This window comes from Pagrus major, chromosome 13 (assembly GCF_040436345.1).
Source record: "Pagrus major chromosome 13, Pma_NU_1.0".
Taxonomy (NCBI): Eukaryota; Metazoa; Chordata; class Actinopteri; order Spariformes; family Sparidae; genus Pagrus; species Pagrus major.
This window is the reverse complement of record NC_133227.1, coordinates 22,998,847-23,019,758: the sequence shown is the minus strand read 5'-3', so window position 1 is coordinate 23,019,758 and position 20,912 is coordinate 22,998,847. Positions and strand designations below refer to the sequence as shown.

General features: G+C 41.3%; 1 protein-coding gene across 1 annotated transcript; it reads left to right on the top strand.

Annotated features, from left to right (window-relative positions):
* Positions 1 to 3,383: 3,383 nt before the first annotated feature.
* LOC141006664 (hepatitis A virus cellular receptor 1 homolog) lies at positions 3,384 to 6,736 on the top strand. Its single transcript, XM_073478890.1, has 6 exons — positions 3,384 to 3,417; positions 4,180 to 4,527; positions 5,355 to 5,405; positions 5,536 to 5,594; positions 6,452 to 6,563; positions 6,675 to 6,736. The coding sequence occupies exons 1-6, from the start codon at positions 3,384 to 3,386 to the stop codon at positions 6,710 to 6,712; spliced, it is 642 nt and encodes a 213-aa protein (XP_073334991.1). The 3' UTR covers positions 6,713 to 6,736.
* Positions 6,737 to 20,912: the final 14,176 nt, after the last annotated feature.

Below are 20,912 nucleotides of genomic sequence, written 5' to 3'. Positions count from 1 at the left end.
GCATTCATACATTTTATTTCCTCCGTTTTCCCGTGATAGTTAATTTCATTTGTTAATTTCATTTGTTTTCTCGAGATCTCGAGTTATTATCTCGAAAATAACAACTGCCGTTTTCCCGAGATAACGGGATAATTTTCTCGAGATAAGGAAACTTTGTTTTCCCGAGATAACGATATAATTAATTCGAGATCTCGAGATAATGACTGTGATATAATAGGCCTGAGATTATGGAGACTTCGTAGCTGGTCAGCTATGTAGTTAACGACGACATCAGGCTTACTTAGATTGCGCCGCAGATATAGCTGAAGCCTTGCTAACCGTCTTTTTAGATTACGCACACTAATGTGTATATTATTTGTAATAGCAAGGCATAATGCTATTTCAGCCTGTGTCAGGCCTTGATTGAAAAGATATGTGATGCGGTGATGATATGCTCCTGCTCCTCTGACAATGCTACACTGAATGATGTTCCTGCAATGATTTAATACACTACACTATCGTTTTGTTTTCTCAAGATCTCAAAATAATTATATCGTTATCTCGGGAAAACAAAGTTTCGTTATCTCGAGAAAATTATCCCGTTATCTCGGGAAAACGGCAGTTGTTATTTCGAGATAATGACTTGAGATCTCGAGAAAACAAATGAAATTAACTCGTTATCACAGGAAAACAAATGAAATAAAATGAATGAATGCATGGCCCTTCAGGGCTTCCGTAGTTACTGGTTAAAGGTTTGAATTGATCACTTTAATAAGATAATTCAATCCAAAATGCTGTAAGAAGCACATATTTATGAGGAATATGGCGCATTTTACCTGTAATATAACTAAAGCAGTTATATCTTTATGAGTGAAATGAGTCCTGTTACATAAACCAAGAATGTCTTTGTTACTAAACTGTAAACTATAATCTTATATCACATAATTAGCTTTTTCTTTTCTGCCATGTGGTCATAATTTACTGCAGTTCCGCTCTGTGGCCACCAGATGGCGTCATTGACTGCAGAGTGGCGCTGTTCTGCAGCTCAATGGTGCTTTTATTGTTGTGATTTGATCAAATATTGTTTCCTTTTTACTTGGAATTAATATCAGTTATCTGCAGGAAGATTAAGTTTAAGATCTTTTAGAATATTCAAGTAAAATAATTTTACTTTTTAATTTAATGAGATTCACCTGCAGTGTGCTTACTTTTAAACATCTGTCAACAGGATTAGTCCTGAAAGTTTTTATCCCCCATCCAAACCTTAAAAAATGTTTAAATCATGGACTGAATTTCTGCTTGTAATTTATGGATAACATGCTGAGACTGGTGCATTTTCACCACATTTTAATTCCTTCTTAAAATCCTGCTGTACTGTCGTCAGGTCTGAACTGTAGTTTGTTTTAGTGATTTGTGTCGTTTATATTCCTGTGAAATGAAACAAAAGAAAATGCACAAAAATGGGTATTGCAGATTTACTAAATATGGGGAGGCACACATGTTTTAATTTATGAGAGACAAATATATGATGTAGACAAGTCAAAATGTATTTTAACTCATTGATCAAATCTGTAATACAGTCTCTAAGCGTCCTCTAAAGGCTGTAGCCTCTACATGATAGTGTCAGGCAGGTAATCACAGTAGCATCTTTAATAACTATGCTGTTTCTGTGCCATCTACAGGCACTGAATGGTACAGCTGCACTCATATAATGTATATTATTTTTTATCATTGTATTTTTGCTGTATTAGAGTTTTTCGACACCTGTTTTCACACACCCCAGAGGATGAAGGGAGGTATGAAGGACTAAACACAACCTATTCATTAATCAATAGATAAGCAAATACTTAAATAAAGGCTTAAATAAATACTTAAATAAATAAATGGATATTTTCATTGTTAAAATAAGGGATAAGCAAGCAAATAAATGCTGAAATGAATACATAAAAAGATAATTAATCGAATAAATACTGTGTATGTGCAACACTTGTTGATTATCAGGATATTAATAAATATCTCCACATTGTTTTCTTTTTGTAGAAAGAACAACAAACGCAACTCTATTTGTTGGTGGTTGGCTATAATTTACTTTTAAAAGTCTGAGTTAAAAAATTTTATATATTCTTTCAGCGAACGGGACAACGAGCTGCAGATACTTTTTGCAGTGTGGCACTCAGCTGTCAGCCTTTGAGAGTTTGAGGAAGCAGCCGAAACCAAATGCAGCAAGCAGGAAGTTATGTGTTGTTCACAGCCTAAACTTCATCCGACCAATACGTTAATACTAACACACTGGAGACCATGAGATGCTCTAAAGACATCAGCCTGGTTAAAATCAGATTAAGATTTAAGATTGGCTTTATTTATCCCACAATGGGGAAATTCACTTGTTACAACAGCTCGAGATGCAACAGTACAGGAAAAAGAATCGGAAAAATATGCATAAACTTAAAAAGAAAATAAATCGAAAAAAACAAGATATTTACAAAAAACAATAAGATATTTACACAAAACAAACAAGTGAGTGGAAAGTGATTGTTCAGGTAGTGCTTGAGTTAAACAGTCTGATGTCTGTGGGGATGAATGATCTGCGGTAGCGCTGCGTCTTACACAGTTGGTGTGAGAGTCTGCTGCTGTCCATGATTGACGTCAGCTTGGCTGACATCCTCCTCCCACCCAACACCTATACATAAGATGTAGAAAGTGATGAGATGACTTCCCCCTCAGATAGTTCCTTTATCTCTAACATATGGTCCATTCAATGAAGTCCTGTTCTTAACAGAAATATCAGTAGATTTAAGTCGTACATGAAGACCAAACCACAATATTTTTGCTAATAACAAGTAGTATTTTTTGTTTGATTATTCTAGATGTTTGCTTTATTTAGATTAGAGGTTGATAGCATTTTCTTTTGCTAGTTATTTGTTTAGTCTATGTATTTCCTTCTTTAGCATGTTCAGTTTTGTCGAGTTATGTTTTTGGTTTATTTAGGAATTTGGGTAACACTGTGGGCACCGGAGGATATATAGGCAGAAGGATAGGTGTAGGACCAGGATGCACCTGGGTGGGCCTATGGTTTTTTTATCAGAGCAAGAGAGACACGCAGATTTCCTTTCTTCTTTGTTTGCTTGCTTGTTTTTGGAAAATAAATCACGAAAACCAATTGAACGTTGAATGGACATTGAACTTATTTTGTCTGCGTTCATTACAAGGCCATGGTGCAGCAGTGGCTTTTATTTTGAAGTTTGATTTAAATTATCAGACAAATGGCCACTACATAATTAATTCATAATGTAGTCACCGTTAGGTGTTTTTAGTTTGTGGATAATTTTTTACAGTGTGCAATGCAGCTGTGTGGTTAAATGCAGTGTTTGTGATGACAGTGCGTCAGTGTGACTTGCTTCATCATGAAGATCGTTCTGCTTCTCGCTCTCCTCACAGGTACTCTGATCTTTACTGACTTCTTTCATGTTGTTTCCTCTTTTAAAAGTGATAAAAACAGGAAAATAGAAAAGAACAAATGGTCTTTCTCCCGTCCTGCTGAGGTTTTCAACTTTAAACAAACTTCTCTTGTGCTCGTTCCTTCTGAAGCCTCTGGTTGTGTTTTTGTGACCATGTGTGTTTGTTATTAGTATTAGTAGTAGAAGAATTGCTATTATTATTGTTATTATTATTATTATTATTATTGAGGAGAAAAACAACAGTTACTACTATGCTGTTACTGACAATAATGTCTGTCTTGTTCACGTCAACAAATTTTTCCTCCATACCAATTTTCTTTTGCAGTTTTTTTTCACTTCTCCTGCAGCCCAGTTTTCGTTTTCAGTATTATATATTTTGTTATAATTAGTTATGTACTAAGGAAAATCATTTGTCGCAGTTAATGAGGTCATCAGATTCAGCTGTCACATGAGACCAAACATCTTTTTCTCAGAGTAACATAACAGATGTTACTCTGAGAAAAAGGCGTTTCACGCAGATGATCCGTCAGATATCAGTGGTCTGATGAAGGACACAAACCAACATGTTGTGGGTTTTAATTTCTCATCATCGGTTCAGTTTTTATTGTCTTGAGTTGCAACTCAGCAAAAGGTGGGTTGCATAAATAGAGGTGGTGGGTGAGAGGAGGATGTTAGCCAAGCTGACGTCATGGACAACACCTCTTACCCCAGCACCACTTGTTTGTTCTCGTTTTCTCTACAGTCAGTGAATCCAGCAGCAAAAGCGTTGTTGGTCAAACTGGTCAGAACGCCATTCTGCCATGTACATACAACTTCAAGTACTATGGAGCGTTGTCAGTCTGCTGGGGTCGAGGAGACCTACCACTATCAGGCTGTAACAACCAGCTCATCTCCACAGACGGTCGTAAAGTGATAGAAGGAACCAGAGCTTCCAGCAGGTATCAGTTACTGGGACGACTGGATGAAGGAGATGTTTCTCTGACGATACTGAACGTCACAGATTCAGATACTGGACGGTACGGATGTAGGGTGGAAATCCCTGGATGGTTCAATGATGACAAACAGCATTTTGATTTGACCGTTGAGACAGGTGAGAAAATATTATAAAAATATTTTGAAGTTCGTGCAGGAAGGCTGAAGTTTGTACATCTATTTTTTTTTTATTGAAAGACCCTGAGTTTCAGCAGTGAGATCTACAACAGGAAGCAGATTGAAGCTTCATCTATTGGTTCAATAATAATTCCTCAATCATCCCTCAAATGTTTCAAATGCAGTAGTAATAAGTGTCAGTTCTTCAGAGGTGTGATGGTTCAGAGGAAAACATATCAGCTGTAAGGATGATGCTCCCGACAACATTGGTTCAAATGTCCAAACTTTAGAAGTCCAAGAGTGATGCGTTGAGGTCCAAAACTAATCTTTTTTCCTCACTTACGTCTGAATAAAAACAGGATGCATTCATCCTGTTTTTTAAATGAGTTTATTGACGTTTTAGAAGCTTTTCCCAAATCTGCGTATATCCTTATAAATACAATCATGTGTTTCACAAAGTGGTGAACCTTGTTCTCACTCTCTCTCCCAACTCCAAAAATACCGAGCCAATCACCAGAATAAATGTCAGCAAAGTATTTTTCTGCAAATTCACAGATAAGTTAAAAACTGACTGTTTCTTTTTTGTCGCATTTTTACCTTTTTTAGGTTGAAGTTTCTATTTTTCTCTCGTCACAACGCTGTGCTCTGTTTACGTGCAAAAACCACTTGATAAGTGTTAGAAGAGTGAGCGAAGTTTAAACACAGAGTCATTTAAATGAAAAAATGGTTTCAGTTGATCTGACAGTCTTCATCTGAAACACACTGAGGCCCTTTGAGGTCAAGGTGTCACATTACATCTGTTAATGTCACAGTAATGATCTGTTTCAGCTCCACAGACGACCACGTCTACAGAGCAGACGACAGCCAGTTATGCAGCAGGTACAACCACAAAGTAACTCTCATTGTTTCACAGATCAGACTTGTTTCCGAACCTTTTTCCTTCATCATCACATCATGCTGCTGACACAGCTGCACTAAAACCATCTGCTTTCATTTACTCGTCCTGCAGGTCACATGTATATCAGAGAGATCCTCCCAACTTCCTCCTCCAGTATCATCAGTGCCGAGGTGAGATAGAAACTTAGATTTCCCGTGTGAACAATAAAAAGGACAGAATGTGACTTTACGTGGTTCATATCATAACAAATCTATACTAATTTTTACAAAAACAAATGCCCCAAAATCTGAATAATATATATCTGCTTGTTGTTGATTTTTGGTTAAAGCTGCCATACACGTTGTCGTTGTGTTAACTTCCTGTCTGTTTTTGACGACGTTAGCAGTGATGGAGTGTAACTAAGTATATTTACTCAAGTACTGAACTTAATTCTAATTTTGTGTAAGTTTTTCTTATTTCTGCTGCTTTAAACTTCTCCACTACATTCTGAAGGGAAATATTGTACAACTACAATTATTGGATAACTAGTTACTTTGCAGATAACTTGCTGCATCAGAGCCAAATTAGCACATTTTGAAATTAATTTGTTGTCAGTGATCAAATAAAAAATAGCATATTTGAATATTTGATCTGATAAGGGGTTTGACCCATAAAATAGTATTTACATCTATATAAATATATGTATGATATATTTTTACTTGTAATTTTGATGCTTTATTACATTTATTACGAGAACTACTCTTAAAAACTTACTCTGTGCATTTTATACCAGATAGTTTAAGTCCTGTTTGTATAGGTGACTTTCACTTTAGTGATATTTTGATTGAAGATTAAAGTGCATTGCTCATTGGTTACTAACTAAATAATATGGAACAGAAAAATATACAGTGTGTTTTATCATATATTTCTAAACATGGGTGCACCTTGTGATTGACGTTTGGTAGTTACCATGGCAGCAGATGAGCAAACACAGCATAACATCTCTTTGTTTGTTTGTTTGTTTGTTTGTTCATTTGTCTGTTGACAGTCGTCTGTCGAGCAGCAGCAGCAGGTCGACAGTCTGCAGAGCTTCATTGGAAACACAGTGAGGGTCTCCTTCATCGTCTTCATACCTGTACTGCTGCTGACTGCTGCTTACAGTCAGTACACACACACACACACACACACACACACACACATACTCTGCTTTAGTTATGAGTCCCTCTGATACTGAAGTAATAACAGGTGTTTTATTTATTTTATGTCTGTAGGATGTTTGAGGACCAACCAGAGACTGACAGGAGGCTGAACCAATCAGAGGAAGAAGAGGTGTATAGTTCTCGTAATAAATGTAATAAAGCATCAAAATTACAAGTAAAAATATATCATACATATATTTATATAGATGTAAATACTATTTTATGGGTCAAACCCCTTATCAGATCAAATATTCAAATATGCTATTTTTTATTTGATCACTGACAACAAATTAATTTCAAAATGTGTTAATTTGTCTCTGATGCAGCAAGTTATCTGCAAAGTAACTAGTTATCAAACAATTGTAGTTGTACAATATTTGCCTCCAGAATGTAGTGGAAAAGTTTAAAGCAGCAGAAATAAGAAAAACTTACACAAAATTGGAATAAAGTTCAGTACTTGAGTAAATATACTTAGTTACACTCCATCACTGCTAATGTCGTCAAAAACAGACAGGAAGTTAACACAACGACAACGTGTACGGCAGCTTTAACCAAAAATCAACAACAAGCAGATATATATTATTCAGATTTTGGGGCATTTGTTTTTGTAAAAATTAGTTTAGATTTGTTATGATATGAACCACGTAAAGTCACATTCTGTCCTTTTTATTGTTCACACGGGAAATATAAGTCTCTGTCTCACCTCGGCACTAGTTATGTTTGATTTGTTTCAGCTCGACAGCGCCACATGTCCATTAACCACAGTGTTGTGGACAAAATGGGTATTGCAGGTTTCCTAAATATGGGGAGGCACACATGTTTTAACTAATGAGAGACAAATATATGATGTAGACAAGTAAAAATGTATTTTAACTCATTGATAAAATCTGTAATACAGTCTTTAAGCGTCCTCTAAAGGCTGTAGCCTCTACATGACAGTGTCAGGCAGGTAATCACAGCAGCATCTTTAATAACTATGCTGTTTCTGTGCCATCTACAGGCACTGAATGGTACAGCTGCACTCATATAATGTATATTATGTTTTATCATTGTATTTTTGCTGTATTAGAGTTTTTCGACACCTGTTTTCACAAGCCCCAGAGGAGGAAGGGAGGTATGAAGGACTAAACACAACCTGTTCATTAATCAATAGATAAGCAAATACTTAAATAAAGGCTTAAATAAATACTTAAATAAATAAATGGATATTTTCATTGTTAAAATAAGGGATAAGCAAACAAATAAATGCTGAAATGAATACATAAAAAGATAATTAATCGAATAAATACTGTGTATGTGCACCACTTGTTGATTATCAGGATATTAATAAATATCTCCACATTGTTTTCTTTTTGTAGAAAGAACAACAAACGCAACTCTATTTGTTGGTGGTTGGCTATAATTTACTTTTAAAAGTTTGAGTTAAAAATTCTTATATATTCGTTCAGCGAACGGGACAACAAGCTGCGGATACTTTTTGCAGTGTGGCACTCAGCTGTCAGCCTTTGAGAGTTTGAGGAAGCAGCCGAAACCAAATGCAGCAAGCAGGAAGTTATGTGTTGTTCACAGCCTAAACTTCATCCGACCAATGTGTTAATACTAACACTGGAGACCGTGAGATGCTCTAAAGACATCAGCCTGGTTAAAATAAGATTAAGATTTAAGATTGGCTTTATTTATCCCACAATGGGGAAATTCACTTGTTACAACAGCTCGAGATGCAACAGTACAGGAAAAAGAATCGGAAAAATATGCATAAACTTAAAAAGAAAATAAATCGAAAAAAACAAGATATTTACAAAAAACAATAAGATATTTACACAAAACAAACAAGTGAGTGGAAAGTGACTGTTCAGGTAGTGCTTGAGTTAAACAGTCTGATGTCTGTGGGGATGAATGATCTGCGGTAGCGCTCCGTCTTACACAGTTGGTGTGAGAGTCTGCTGCTGTCCTTGATTGACGTCAGCTTGGCTAACATCCTCCTCTCACCCACCACCTATATATAAGTAGTAAGTGATGAGATGACTTCCCCCTCAGATAGTTCCTTTATCTCTAACATATGGTCCATTTAATGAAATCCTGTTCTTAACAGAAATATCAGTAGATTTAAGTCGTACATGAAGACCAAACCACAATATTTTTGCTAATAACAAGTAGTATTTTTTGTTTGATTATTCTAGATGTTTGCTTTATTTAGATTAGAGGTTGATAGCATTTTCTTTTGCTAGTTATTTGTTTAGTCTATTTATTTCCTTCTTTAGCTCAGTTTATGTTCAGTTTTGTCGAGTTATGTTTTTGGTTTATTTAGGAATTTGGGTAACACTGTGGGCACAGGAGGTTATATAGGCAGAAGGATAGGTGTAGGACCAGGATGCACCTGGGTGGGCCTATGGTTTTTTATCAGAGCAAGAGAGGCACGCAGATTTCCTTTCTTCTTTGTTTGCTTGCTTGTTTTTGGAAAATAAATCACAAAAAACAAATGAACGTTGAATGGACATTGAACTTATTTTGTCTGTGTACATTACAAGGCCATGGTGCAGCAGTGGCTTTTATTTTGAAGTTTGATTTAAATTATCAGACAAATGGCCACTACATAATTAATTCATAATGTAGTCACCGTTAGTTGTTTTTAGTTTGTGGATTATTTTTTACAGTGTGCAATGCAGCTGTGTGGTTAAATGCAGTGTCTGTGATGACAGTGCGTCAGTGTGACTTGCTTCATCATGAAGATTGTTCTGCTTCTCGCTCTCCTCACAGGTACTCTGATCTTTACTGACTTCTTTCATGTCGTTTCCTCATTTAAAAGTGATAAAAACAGGAAAATAGAAAAGAACAAAAGGTCTTTCTCCCGTCCTGCTGAGGATTTCAACTTTAAACAAACTTTTCTTGTGCTCGTTCCTTCTGAAGCCTCTGGTTGTGTTTTTGTGACCATTTGTGTTTGTTATTAGTACTAGTAGTAGAAGTATTGCTATTATCATTATTATTATTATTATCTTCACTCTATTTAATTAGTCTTTTCTGTCTTTCTTTGTGTTTAAAACACCCTATCAACTACTTTGGCATAATCTTACATTTGTGTTGTTTAAGTAAGGGATAATGTATAGTTCGGAGGTTGTTACAACCTGAAGGGGTTTATTTCTCCATAACAACCGACTAACTATATATTATCCCGCTTATTACACGGCCTTACGAGTGAAATAAATAATTAATAATCACCCACAATGGTTCAGCAGCGACAAGGATTGGTCGGTAAAGTTTTCACATTCACTTACACTCTCAAGGCCTGAGAGAGGTGCTTCTAATGCTGTGGTTGGTGTAACGTGTTGAAAGTCCAGCTGTCTTGCTTATGTTGCTATATGTTGCCAGCGCGGATCAGAGCGCCGTCCCTAGCAACGGTCTGTTATACTTGACGACGGTCATTATACAGAAATAACAGACCGTAGAACGCAGCGATGGACCAATCAGAGAGCAGCATTCAATAGAGCCGTGTAATGAGTAAAATAAATGGAACACTATTGTTCTGAATATTATAATTAATTTGGGGAATTGTGTCTTTCAAGTCAACTTCCTAAAGTGTCAAGGTGGTGTAACCAACATTCAAGGAGCCATTTTGTTAATTTGTGCAAGAAGACCATGTGACAGGAAATTATATCACAGAGAAGGACCCCTGATTAGCCTTACTGCTGCACGACGAGGTTAGTAACTCTCTTTGAAATCTTGATAATTTGACATTTTTAGGGTATGGTCAGGTGTGCTTAGGGTTACATGTCAAATGGTATGACCCCAGGAAAACATTTATCATTTCAAATAATTGTAAAAGTAAGTATTTATTTTAAAAAATGTGTCCGTCATAATGCCTGTTAAATTTGAATTTAAATTGAAATGTCAAATGGTGTAACCGGTTACACCATCTGACTTTTATGACATTCCTTTTGGTTAGAGGCCGATTTTGTCAAATATCAGTAGTTTATGATGCTAATTAAAGATGTAATATGAACTAACTTACTATGTGGAACTATTTTCAAGTGTTAAGTGTTATATTTCGTATGAAGACATGGTGATTTATCCACAACTTTATTATCAAAGCTCTGGAAGGTTAGGATAAAATCATTATTTTGCATGGCTTTGATATTTTTTAAATGTTTAGCTTTAATATATATTTGTTTTCCATTCACTTACAATTTTAAGCAATATATGTAATTTCATAATGTAGCAGAATGAAGTGGGTGAACAGTGACAATGTTGAACATGAACAGCAGCTTTAAAAAGACTTAAGACTCCAATAATATGAGAATTGTCCAACTACGTTGCCTTAAAACAGAAAAATACAACTTCTGCCCTGAGACCAGGTGGGATTCACCTGCCCTCAAACAACTTCTGCCCTGAGACCAGGAGGGATTCACCTGCCCTCAGACAAAATTGTGGGAAACAATGGTCTCTGCCCTGGGACCAGATGAGACTAAACAGCCATGAGGAAAATCCTAAAAAAACAACTTCTGCCCTGAGACCAGGAGAGATTCACATGCCCTCAGACAACTTCTGCCCTGAGACCAGGAGGGATTCACCTGCCCTCAGACAACTTCTGCCCTGAGACCAGAGGAGACAGTTGACTCCCTTTTGTCCAACTATGTTACCTTAAAACAGAAAAATACGACTTCTGCCCCGAGACCAGGAGGGATTCCCCTGCCCTCAGACAACTTCTGCCCTCAGACAACTTCTGCCCTGAGACCAGGAGGGATTCACCTGCCCTCAGACAACTTCTGCCCTGAGACCAGGAGGGATTCACCTGCCCTCAGACAACTTCTGCCCTGAGACCAGAGGAGACAGTTGACTCCCTTTTTACCAGCTACGTTGCCTTAAAACAGAAAAATATGACTTCTGCCCTGAGACCAGGAGGGATTCACCTGCCCTCAGACAAAATTTTGAGAAACAATGGTCTCTGCCCTGGGACCAGATGAGCCTAAACAGCCATGAGGAAAATCCTACAAAACAACTTCTGCCCTGAGACCAGAGGAGACAGTTGACTCTCTTTTGTCCAAAGACGTTGCCTTAAAACAGAAAAAATATGACTTCTGCCCTGAGACCAGGAGGGATTCACCTGCCCTCAGACAACTTCTGCCCTGAGACCAGAGGAGACAGTTGACTCCCTTTTGTCCAACTACGTTACCTTAAAACAGAAAAATACAACTTCTGCCCTGAGACCAGGAGGGATTCCCCTGCCTCAGACAAAATTTGGGGAAACAATGGTCTCTGCCCTGGGACAAGATGAGACTAGACAGCCATGAGGACATCCTAAAAATCAACTTCTGCCCTGAAACCAGGTGGGATTCACCTGCCCTCAGACAACTTCTGCCCTGAGACCAGAGGAGACAGTTGACTCCCTTTTGTCCAACTACGTTACCTTAAAACAGAAAAATACAACTTCTGCCCTGAGACCAGGAGGGATTCACCTGCCCTCAGACAACTTCTGCCCTGAGACCAGGAGAGATTCACCTGCCCTCAGACAACTTCTGCCCTGAGACCAGGAGAGATTCACCTACCCTCAGACAACTTCTGCCCTGAGACCAGAGGAGACAGTTGACTCCCTTTTGTCCAACTACGTTACCTTAAAACAGAAAAATACAACTTCTGCCCTGAGACCAGGAGGGATTCACCTGCCCTCAGACAACTTCTGCCCTCAGACAACTTCTGCCCTGAGACCAGGAGGGATTCACCTGCCCTCAGACAACTTCTGCCCTCAGACAACTTCTGCCCTGAGACCAGGAGGGATTCACCTGCCCTCAGACAACTTCTGCCCTGAGACCAGAGGAGACAGTTGACTCCCTTTTTACCAGCTACGTTGCCTTAAAACAGAAAAATATGACTTCTGCCCTGAGACCAGGAGGGATTCACCTGCCCTCAGACAAAATTTTGAGAAACAATGGTCTCTGCCCTGGGACCAGATGAGCCTAAACAGCCATGAGGAAAATCCTACAAAACAACTTCTGCCCTGAGACCAGAGGAGACAGTTGACTCTCTTTTGTCCAAAGACGTTGCCTTAAAACAGAAAAAATATGACTTCTGCCCTGAGACCAGGAGGGATTCACCTGCCCTCAGACAACTTCTGCCCTGAGACCAGGAGGGATTCACCTGCCCTCAGACAACTTCTGCCCTGAGACCAGAGGAGACAGTTGACTCCCTTTTGTCCAACTACGTTACCTTAAAACAGAAAAATACAACTTCTGCCCTGAGACCAGGAGGGATTCCCCTGCCTCAGACAAAATTTGGGGAAACAATGGTCTCTGCCCTGGGACAAGATGAGACTAGACAGCCATGAGGACATCCTAAAAATCAACTTCTGCCCTGAAACCAGGTGGGATTCACCTGCCCTCAGACAACTTCTGCCCTGAGACCAGAGGAGACAGTTGACTCCCTTTTGTCCAACTACGTTACCTTAAAACAGAAAAATACAACTTCTGCCCTGAGACCAGGAGGGATTCACCTGCCCTCAGACAACTTCTGCCCTGAGACCAGGAGAGATTCACCTACCCTCAGACAACTTCTGCCCTGAGACCAGAGGAGACAGTTGACTCCCTTTTGTCCAACTACGTTACCTTAAAACAGAAAAATACAACTTCTGCCCTGAGACCAGGAGGGATTCACCTGCCCTCAGACAACTTCTGCCCTGAGACCAGGAGAGATTCACCTGCCCTCAGACAACTTCTGCCCTGAGACCAGGAGAGATTCACCTACCCTCAGACAACTTCTGCCCTGAGACCAGAGGAGACAGTTGACTCCCTTTTGTCCAACTACGTTACCTTAAAACAGAAAAATACAACTTCTGCCCTGAGACCAGGAGGGATTCACCTGCCCTCAGACAACTTCTGCCCTCAGACAACTTCTGCCCTGAGACCAGGAGGGATTCACCTGCCCTCAGACAACTTCTGCCCTGAGACCAGGAGAGATTCACCTGCCCTCAGACAACTTCTGCCCTGAGACCAGGAGAGATTCACCTACCCTCAGACAACTTCTGCCCTGAGACCAGAGGAGACAGTTGACTCCCTTTTGTCCAACTACGTTACCTTAAAACAGAAAAATACAACTTCTGCCCTGAGACCAGGAGGGATTCACCTGCCCTCAGACAACTTCTGCCCTCAGACAACTTCTGCCCTGAGACCAGGAGGGATTCACCTGCCCTCAGACAACTTCTGCCCTCAGACAACTTCTGCCCTGAGACCAGGAGGGATTCACCTGCCCTCAGACAACTTCTGCCCTGAGACCAGAGGAGACAGTTGACTCCCTTTTTACCAGCTACGTTGCCTTAAAACAGAAAAATATGACTTCTGCCCTGAGACCAGGAGGGATTCACCTGCCCTCAGACAAAATTTTGAGAAACAATGGTCTCTGCCCTGGGACCAGATGAGCCTAAACAGCCATGAGGAAAATCCTACAAAACAACTTCTGCCCTGAGACCAGAGGAGACAGTTGACTCTCTTTTGTCCAAAGACGTTGCCTTAAAACAGAAAAAATATGACTTCTGCCCTGAGACCAGGAGGGATTCACCTGCCCTCAGACAACTTCTGCCCTGAGACCAGGAGGGATTCACCTGCCCTCAGACAACTTCTGCCCTGAGACCAGAGGAGACAGTTGACTCCCTTTTGTCCAACTACGTTGCCTTAAAACAGAAAAATACAACTTCTGCCCTGAGACCAGGAGGGATTCACCTGCCTCAGACAAAATTGTAGGAAACAATGGTCTCTGCCCTGGGACCAGATGAGACTAAACAGCCATGAGGACATCCTAAAAAACAACTTCTGCCCTGAGACCAGGAGGGATTCACCTGCCCTCAGACAACTTCTGCCCTGAGACCAGAGGAGACAGTTGACTCCCTTTTTACCAGCTACGTTGCCTTAAAACAGAAAAATATGACTTCTGCCCTGAGACCAGGAGGGATTCACCTGCCCTCAGACAAAATTTTGAGAAACAATGGTCTCTGCCCTGGGACCAGATGAGCCTAAACAGCCATGAGGAAAATCCTACAAAACAACTTCTGCCCTGAGACCAGAGGAGACAGTTGACTCTCTTTTGTCCAAAGACGTTGCCTTAAAACAGAAAAAATATGACTTCTGCCCTGAGACCAGGAGGGATTCACCTGCCCTCAGACAACTTCTGCCCTGAGACCAGGAGGGATTCACCTGCCCTCAGACAACTTCTGCCCTGAGACCAGAGGAGACAGTTGACTCCCTTTTGTCCAACTACGTTGCCTTAAAACAGAAAAATACAACTTCTGCCCTGAGACCAGGAGGGATTCACCTGCCTCAGACAAAATTGTAGGAAACAATGGTCTCTGCCCTGGGACCAGATGAGACTAAACAGCCATGAGGACATCCTAAAAAACAACTTCTGCCCTGAGACCAGGAGGGATTCACCTGCCCTCAGACAACTTCTGCCCTGAGACCAGAGGAGACAGTTGACTCCCTTTTTACCAGCTACGTTGCCTTAAAACAGAAAAATATGACTTCTGCCCTGAGACCAGGAGGGATTCACCTGCCCTCAGACAAAATTTTGAGAAACAATGGTCTCTGCCCTGGGACCAGATGAGCCTAAACAGCCATGAGGAAAATCCTACAAAACAACTTCTGCCCTGAGACCAGAGGAGACAGTTGACTCTCTTTTGTCCAAAGACGTTGCCTTAAAACAGAAAAAATATGACTTCTGCCCTGAGACCAGGAGGGATTCACCTGCCCTCAGACAACTTCTGCCCTGAGACCAGAGGAGACAGTTGACTCCCTTTTGTCCAACTACGTTACCTTAAAACAGAAAAATACAACTTCTGCCCTGAGACCAGGAGGGATTCCCCTGCCTCAGACAAAATTTGGGGAAACAATGGTCTCTGCCCTGGGACAAGATGAGACTAGACAGCCATGAGGACATCCTAAAAATCAACTTCTGCCCTGAAACCAGGTGGGATTCACCTGCCCTCAGACAACTTCTGCCCTGAGACCAGAGGAGACCGTTGACTCCCTTTTGTCCAACTACGTTACCTTAAAACAGAAAAATACAACTTCTGCCCTGAGACCAGGAGGGATTCACCTGCCCTCAGACAACTTCTGCCCTGAGACCAGGAGAGATTCACCTACCCTCAGACAACTTCTGCCCTGAGACCAGAGGAGACAGTTGACTCCCTTTTGTCCAACTACGTTACCTTAAAACAGAAAAATACAACTTCTGCCCTGAGACCAGGAGGGATTCACCTGCCCTCAGACAACTTCTGCCCTGAGACCAGGAGAGATTCACCTGCCCTCAGACAACTTCTGCCCTGAGACCAGGAGAGATTCACCTACCCTCAGACAACTTCTGCCCTGAGACCAGAGGAGACAGTTGACTCCCTTTTGTCCAACTACGTTACCTTAAAACAGAAAAATACAACTTCTGCCCTGAGACCAGGAGGGATTCACCTGCCCTCAGACAACTTCTGCCCTCAGACAACTTCTGCCCTGAGACCAGGAGGGATTCACCTGCCCTCAGACAACTTCTGCCCTCAGACAACTTCTGCCCTGAGACCAGGAGGGATTCACCTGCCCTCAGACAACTTCTGCCCTGAGACCAGAGGAGACAGTTGACTCCCTTTTTACCAGCTACGTTGCCTTAAAACAGAAAAATATGACTTCTGCCCTGAGACCAGGAGGGATTCACCTGCCCTCAGACAAAATTTTGAGAAACAATGGTCTCTGCCCTGGGACCAGATGAGCCTAAACAGCCATGAGGAAAATCCTACAAAACAACTTCTGCCCTGAGACCAGAGGAGACAGTTGACTCTCTTTTGTCCAAAGACGTTGCCTTAAAACAGAAAAAATATGACTTCTGCCCTGAGACCAGGAGGGATTCACCTGCCCTCAGACAACTTCTGCCCTGAGACCAGAGGAGACAGTTGACTCCCTTTTGTCCAACTACGTTACCTTAAAACAGAAAAATACAACTTCTGCCCTGAGACCAGGAGGGATTCCCCTGCCTCAGACAAAATTTGGGGAAACAATGGTCTCTGCCCTGGGACAAGATGAGACTAGACAGCCATGAGGACATCCTAAAAATCAACTTCTGCCCTGAAACCAGGTGGGATTCACCTGCCCTCAGACAACTTCTGCCCTGAGACCAGAGGAGACCGTTGACTCCCTTTTGTCCAACTACGTTACCTTAAAACAGAAAAATACAACTTCTGCCCTGAGACCAGGAGGGATTCACCTGCCCTCAGACAACTTCTGCCCTGAGACCAGGAGAGATTCACCTACCCTCAGACAACTTCTGCCCTGAGACCAGAGGAGACAGTTGACTCCCTTTTGTCCAACTACGTTACCTTAAAACAGAAAAATACAACTTCTGCCCTGAGACCAGGAGGGATTCACCTGCCCTCAGACAACTTCTGCCCTGAGACCAGGAGAGATTCACCTGCCCTCAGACAACTTCTGCCCTGAGACCAGGAGAGATTCACCTACCCTCAGACAACTTCTGCCCTGAGACCAGAGGAGACAGTTGACTCCCTTTTGTCCAACTACGTTACCTTAAAACAGAAAAATACAACTTCTGCCCTGAGACCAGGAGGGATTCACCTGCCCTCAGACAACTTCTGCCCTCAGACAACTTCTGCCCTGAGACCAGGAGGGATTCACCTGCCCTCAGACAACTTCTGCCCTCAGACAACTTCTGCCCTGAGACCAGGAGGGATTCACCTGCCCTCAGACAACTTCTGCCCTGAGACCAGAGGAGACAGTTGACTCCCTTTTTACCAGCTACGTTGCCTTAAAACAGAAAAATATGACTTCTGCCCTGAGACCAGGAGGGATTCACCTGCCCTCAGACAAAATTTTGAGAAACAATGGTCTCTGCCCTGGGACCAGATGAGCCTAAACAGCCATGAGGAAAATCCTACAAAACAACTTCTGCCCTGAGACCAGAGGAGACAGTTGACTCTCTTTTGTCCAAAGACGTTGCCTTAAAACAGAAAAAATATGACTTCTGCCCTGAGACCAGGAGGGATTCACCTGCCCTCAGACAACTTCTGCCCTGAGACCAGGAGGGATTCACCTGCCCTCAGACAACTTCTGCCCTGAGACCAGAGGAGACAGTTGACTCCCTTTTGTCCAACTACGTTACCTTAAAACAGAAAAATACAACTTCTGCCCTGAGACCAGGAGGGATTCACCTGCCCTCAGACAACTTCTGCCCTGAGACCAGGAGGGATTCACCTGCCCTCAGACAACTTCTGCCCTCAGACAACTTCTGCCCTGAGACCAGGAGGGATTCACCTGCCCTCAGACAACTTCTGCCCTCAGACAACTTCTGCCCTGAGACCAGGAGGGATTCACCTGCCCTCAGACAACTTCTGCCCTGAGACCAGAGGAGACAGTTGACTCCCTTTTTACCAGCTACGTTGCCTTAAAACAGAAAAATATGACTTCTGCCCTGAGACCAGGAGGGATTCACCTGCCCTCAATATGACTTCTGCCCTGAGACCAGGAGGGATTCACCTGCCCTCAGACAAAATTTTGAGAAACAATGGTCTCTGCCCTGGGACCAGATGAGCCTAAACAGCCATGAGGAAAATCCTACAAAACAACTTCTGCCCTGAGACCAGAGGAGACAGTTGACTCCCTTTTGTCCAAAGACGTTGCCTTAAAACAGAAAAAATATGACTTCTGCCCTGAGACCAGGAGGGATTCACCTGCCCTCAGACAACTTCTGCCCTGAGACCAGAGGAGACAGTTGACTCCCTTTTGTCCAACTACGTTGCCTTAAAACAGAAAAATACAACTTCTGCCCTGAGACCAGGAGGGATTCACCTGCCTCAGACAAAATTGTAGGAAACAATGGTCTCTGCCCTGGGACCAGATGAGACTAAACAGCCATGAGGACATCCTAAAAAACAACTTCTGCCCTGAGACCAGGAGGGATTCACCTGCCCTCAGACAACTTCTGCCCTGAGACCAGAGGAGACAGTTGACTCCCTTTTGTCCAGCTACGTTGCCTTAAAACAGAAAAATATGACTTCTGCCCTGAGACCAGGAGGGATTCACCTGCCCTCAGACAAAATTTTGAGAAACAATGGTCTCTGCCCTGGGACCAGATGAGCCTAAACAGCCATGAGGAAAATCCTACAAAACAACTTCTGCCCTCAGACCAGAGGAGACAGTTGACTCCCTTTTGTCCAAAGACGTTGCCTTAAAACAGAAAAAAATATGACTTCTGCCCTGAGACCAGGAGGGATTCACCTGCCCTCAGACAACTTCTGCCCTGAGACCAGAGGAGACAGTTGACTCCCTTTTGTCCAACTACGTTGCCTTAAAACAGAAAAATACAACTTCTGCCCTGAGACCAGGAGGGATTCACCTGCCTCAGACAAAATTGTAGGAAACAATGGTCTCTGCCCTGGGACCAGATGAGACTAAACAGCCATGAGGACATCCTAAAAAACAACTTCTGCCCTGAGACCAGCAGAGATTCACCTGCCCTCAGACAACTTCTGCCCTGAGACCAGAGGAGACAGTTGACTCCCTTTTGTCCAACTACGTTGCCTTAAAACAGAAAAATACAACTTCTGCCCCGAGACCAGGAGGGATTCACCTGCCTCAGACAAAATTGTAGGAAACAATGGTCTCTGCCCTGGGACCAGATGAGACTAAACAGCCATGAGGACATCCTAAAAAACAACTTCTGCCCTGAGACCAGGAGAGATTCACCTGCCCTCAGACAACTTCTGCCCTGAGACCAGAGGAGACAGTTGACTCCCTTTTGTCCAACTACGTTACCTTAAAACAGAAAAATACAACTTCTGCCCTGAGACCAGGAGGGATTCACCTGCCCTCAGACAACTTCTGCCCTGAGACCAGGAGGGATTCACCTGCCCTCAGACTAAATTGTGGGAAACAATGGTCTCTGCCCTGGGACCAGATGAGACTAAACAGCCATGAGGAAAATCCTACAAAACAACTTCTACCCTGAGACCAGAGAAGACAACTGACTCCCTTTTTTCCAACTCTGTTGCCTTAAAACAGAAAAACACGAATTCTGCCCTGAGACCAGTTTTTTCTTCATTGAAAATAATTTAAAAAAAAGTTCAATTGACCTCGGTCACTGTCATGCTTGATTTTTAGTGCCAGTTTCTTCAACAAACAATGGCCTTTGACTGTAGAAGCAACATAGTCAGGTGGTGTAACTGGTTTGTGTCAATTGGTGTAACCAGTATTTTTCATAAAAATATTATAATATACAGGAAAATTCATAATAACAAATAAGATGTAATCCTCTATTGCAATGTATTAACATATTTTTTAACAGTTTATACATAATTTGTCAAATATTATTAAGAAAACAGTGTTTTCAGCATTTGTACTGCTCTATATTACCAAAACGCATACAATTGTAATTTAAAATAATCCTTATTAAAATCTATTTTCATGTGATATTTTAAAATTAAGTAACTGTTTTTATAAGTACACTTGCATACACTCTAGGTGGAAAGAAATATTTAATATTTCTCCTTTTGTTGTGGTTACACCACTTGACATATTCAGGGGCAATCAGTCTTACCTTTCGTAAAAAATAGTTAAAATGCTATTTCAAATTACATGAAACCAACATAAATACAAAATATACATTTTAGCAAACCTGATGCAAGCTTTTAAAACAATTTTTTTAAACATTTTTGAATTGCTCATAATGCAAACCCTCATTTGTCACTGACCCGTTGGCCTCCTGTCTTTGTTTTGTTTTACATGCTTGTTTGTAAAGTGCAATATAAATAAAGTTAAGTTGAATTGAGGAGAAAAACAACAGTTACTACTTTGCTGTTACTGACAATAATGTCTTTCTTGTTCTCATCAACAAATTTTCCCTCCATACCAATTTTCTTTTGGAGTTTTTGAACTTTTTATTTTCATTTCACTTCTCCTGCAGCCCAGTTTTCATTTTCAGTATTATATATTTTGTTATAATTAGTTATGTACTAAGGAAAATCATTTGTCGCAGTTAATGAGCTCATCACATTCAGCTGTCACATGAGACCAAACATCTTTTTCTCAGAGTAACATAATAGATGTTACTCTGAGAAAAAGATGTTGCAGGCCGACATAAACAGATCATCTGATAATAATAGGCTCTGCACGCTCTGAAGGCGTTTCAGTGGTCTGATGAATGACCCAAACCAACATGTTGTGGGTTTTAGTAGCTCATCATCGGTTCAGTTTTTATTGTCTTGAGTTGCAACTCAGCAAAAGGCGAGTTGCAAAAATTGAGGTGGTGGGTGAGAGGAGGATGTTAGCCAAGCTGACGTCAATC

Bases quoted from the DNA above. Each gene is read 5' to 3' on its own strand.
- LOC141006664 (XM_073478890.1), top strand. From the start codon at position 3,384: ATGAAGATCGTTCTGCTTCTCGCTCTCCTCACAG. The intron at 5,406-5,535 runs GTACAACCACAA...CTCGTCCTGCAG, and splicing joins GACAGCCAGTTATGCAGCAG to GTCACATGTATATCAGAGAG. The intron at 5,595-6,451 runs GTGAGATAGAAA...GTCTGTTGACAG, and splicing joins CCAGTATCATCAGTGCCGAG to TCGTCTGTCGAGCAGCAGCA.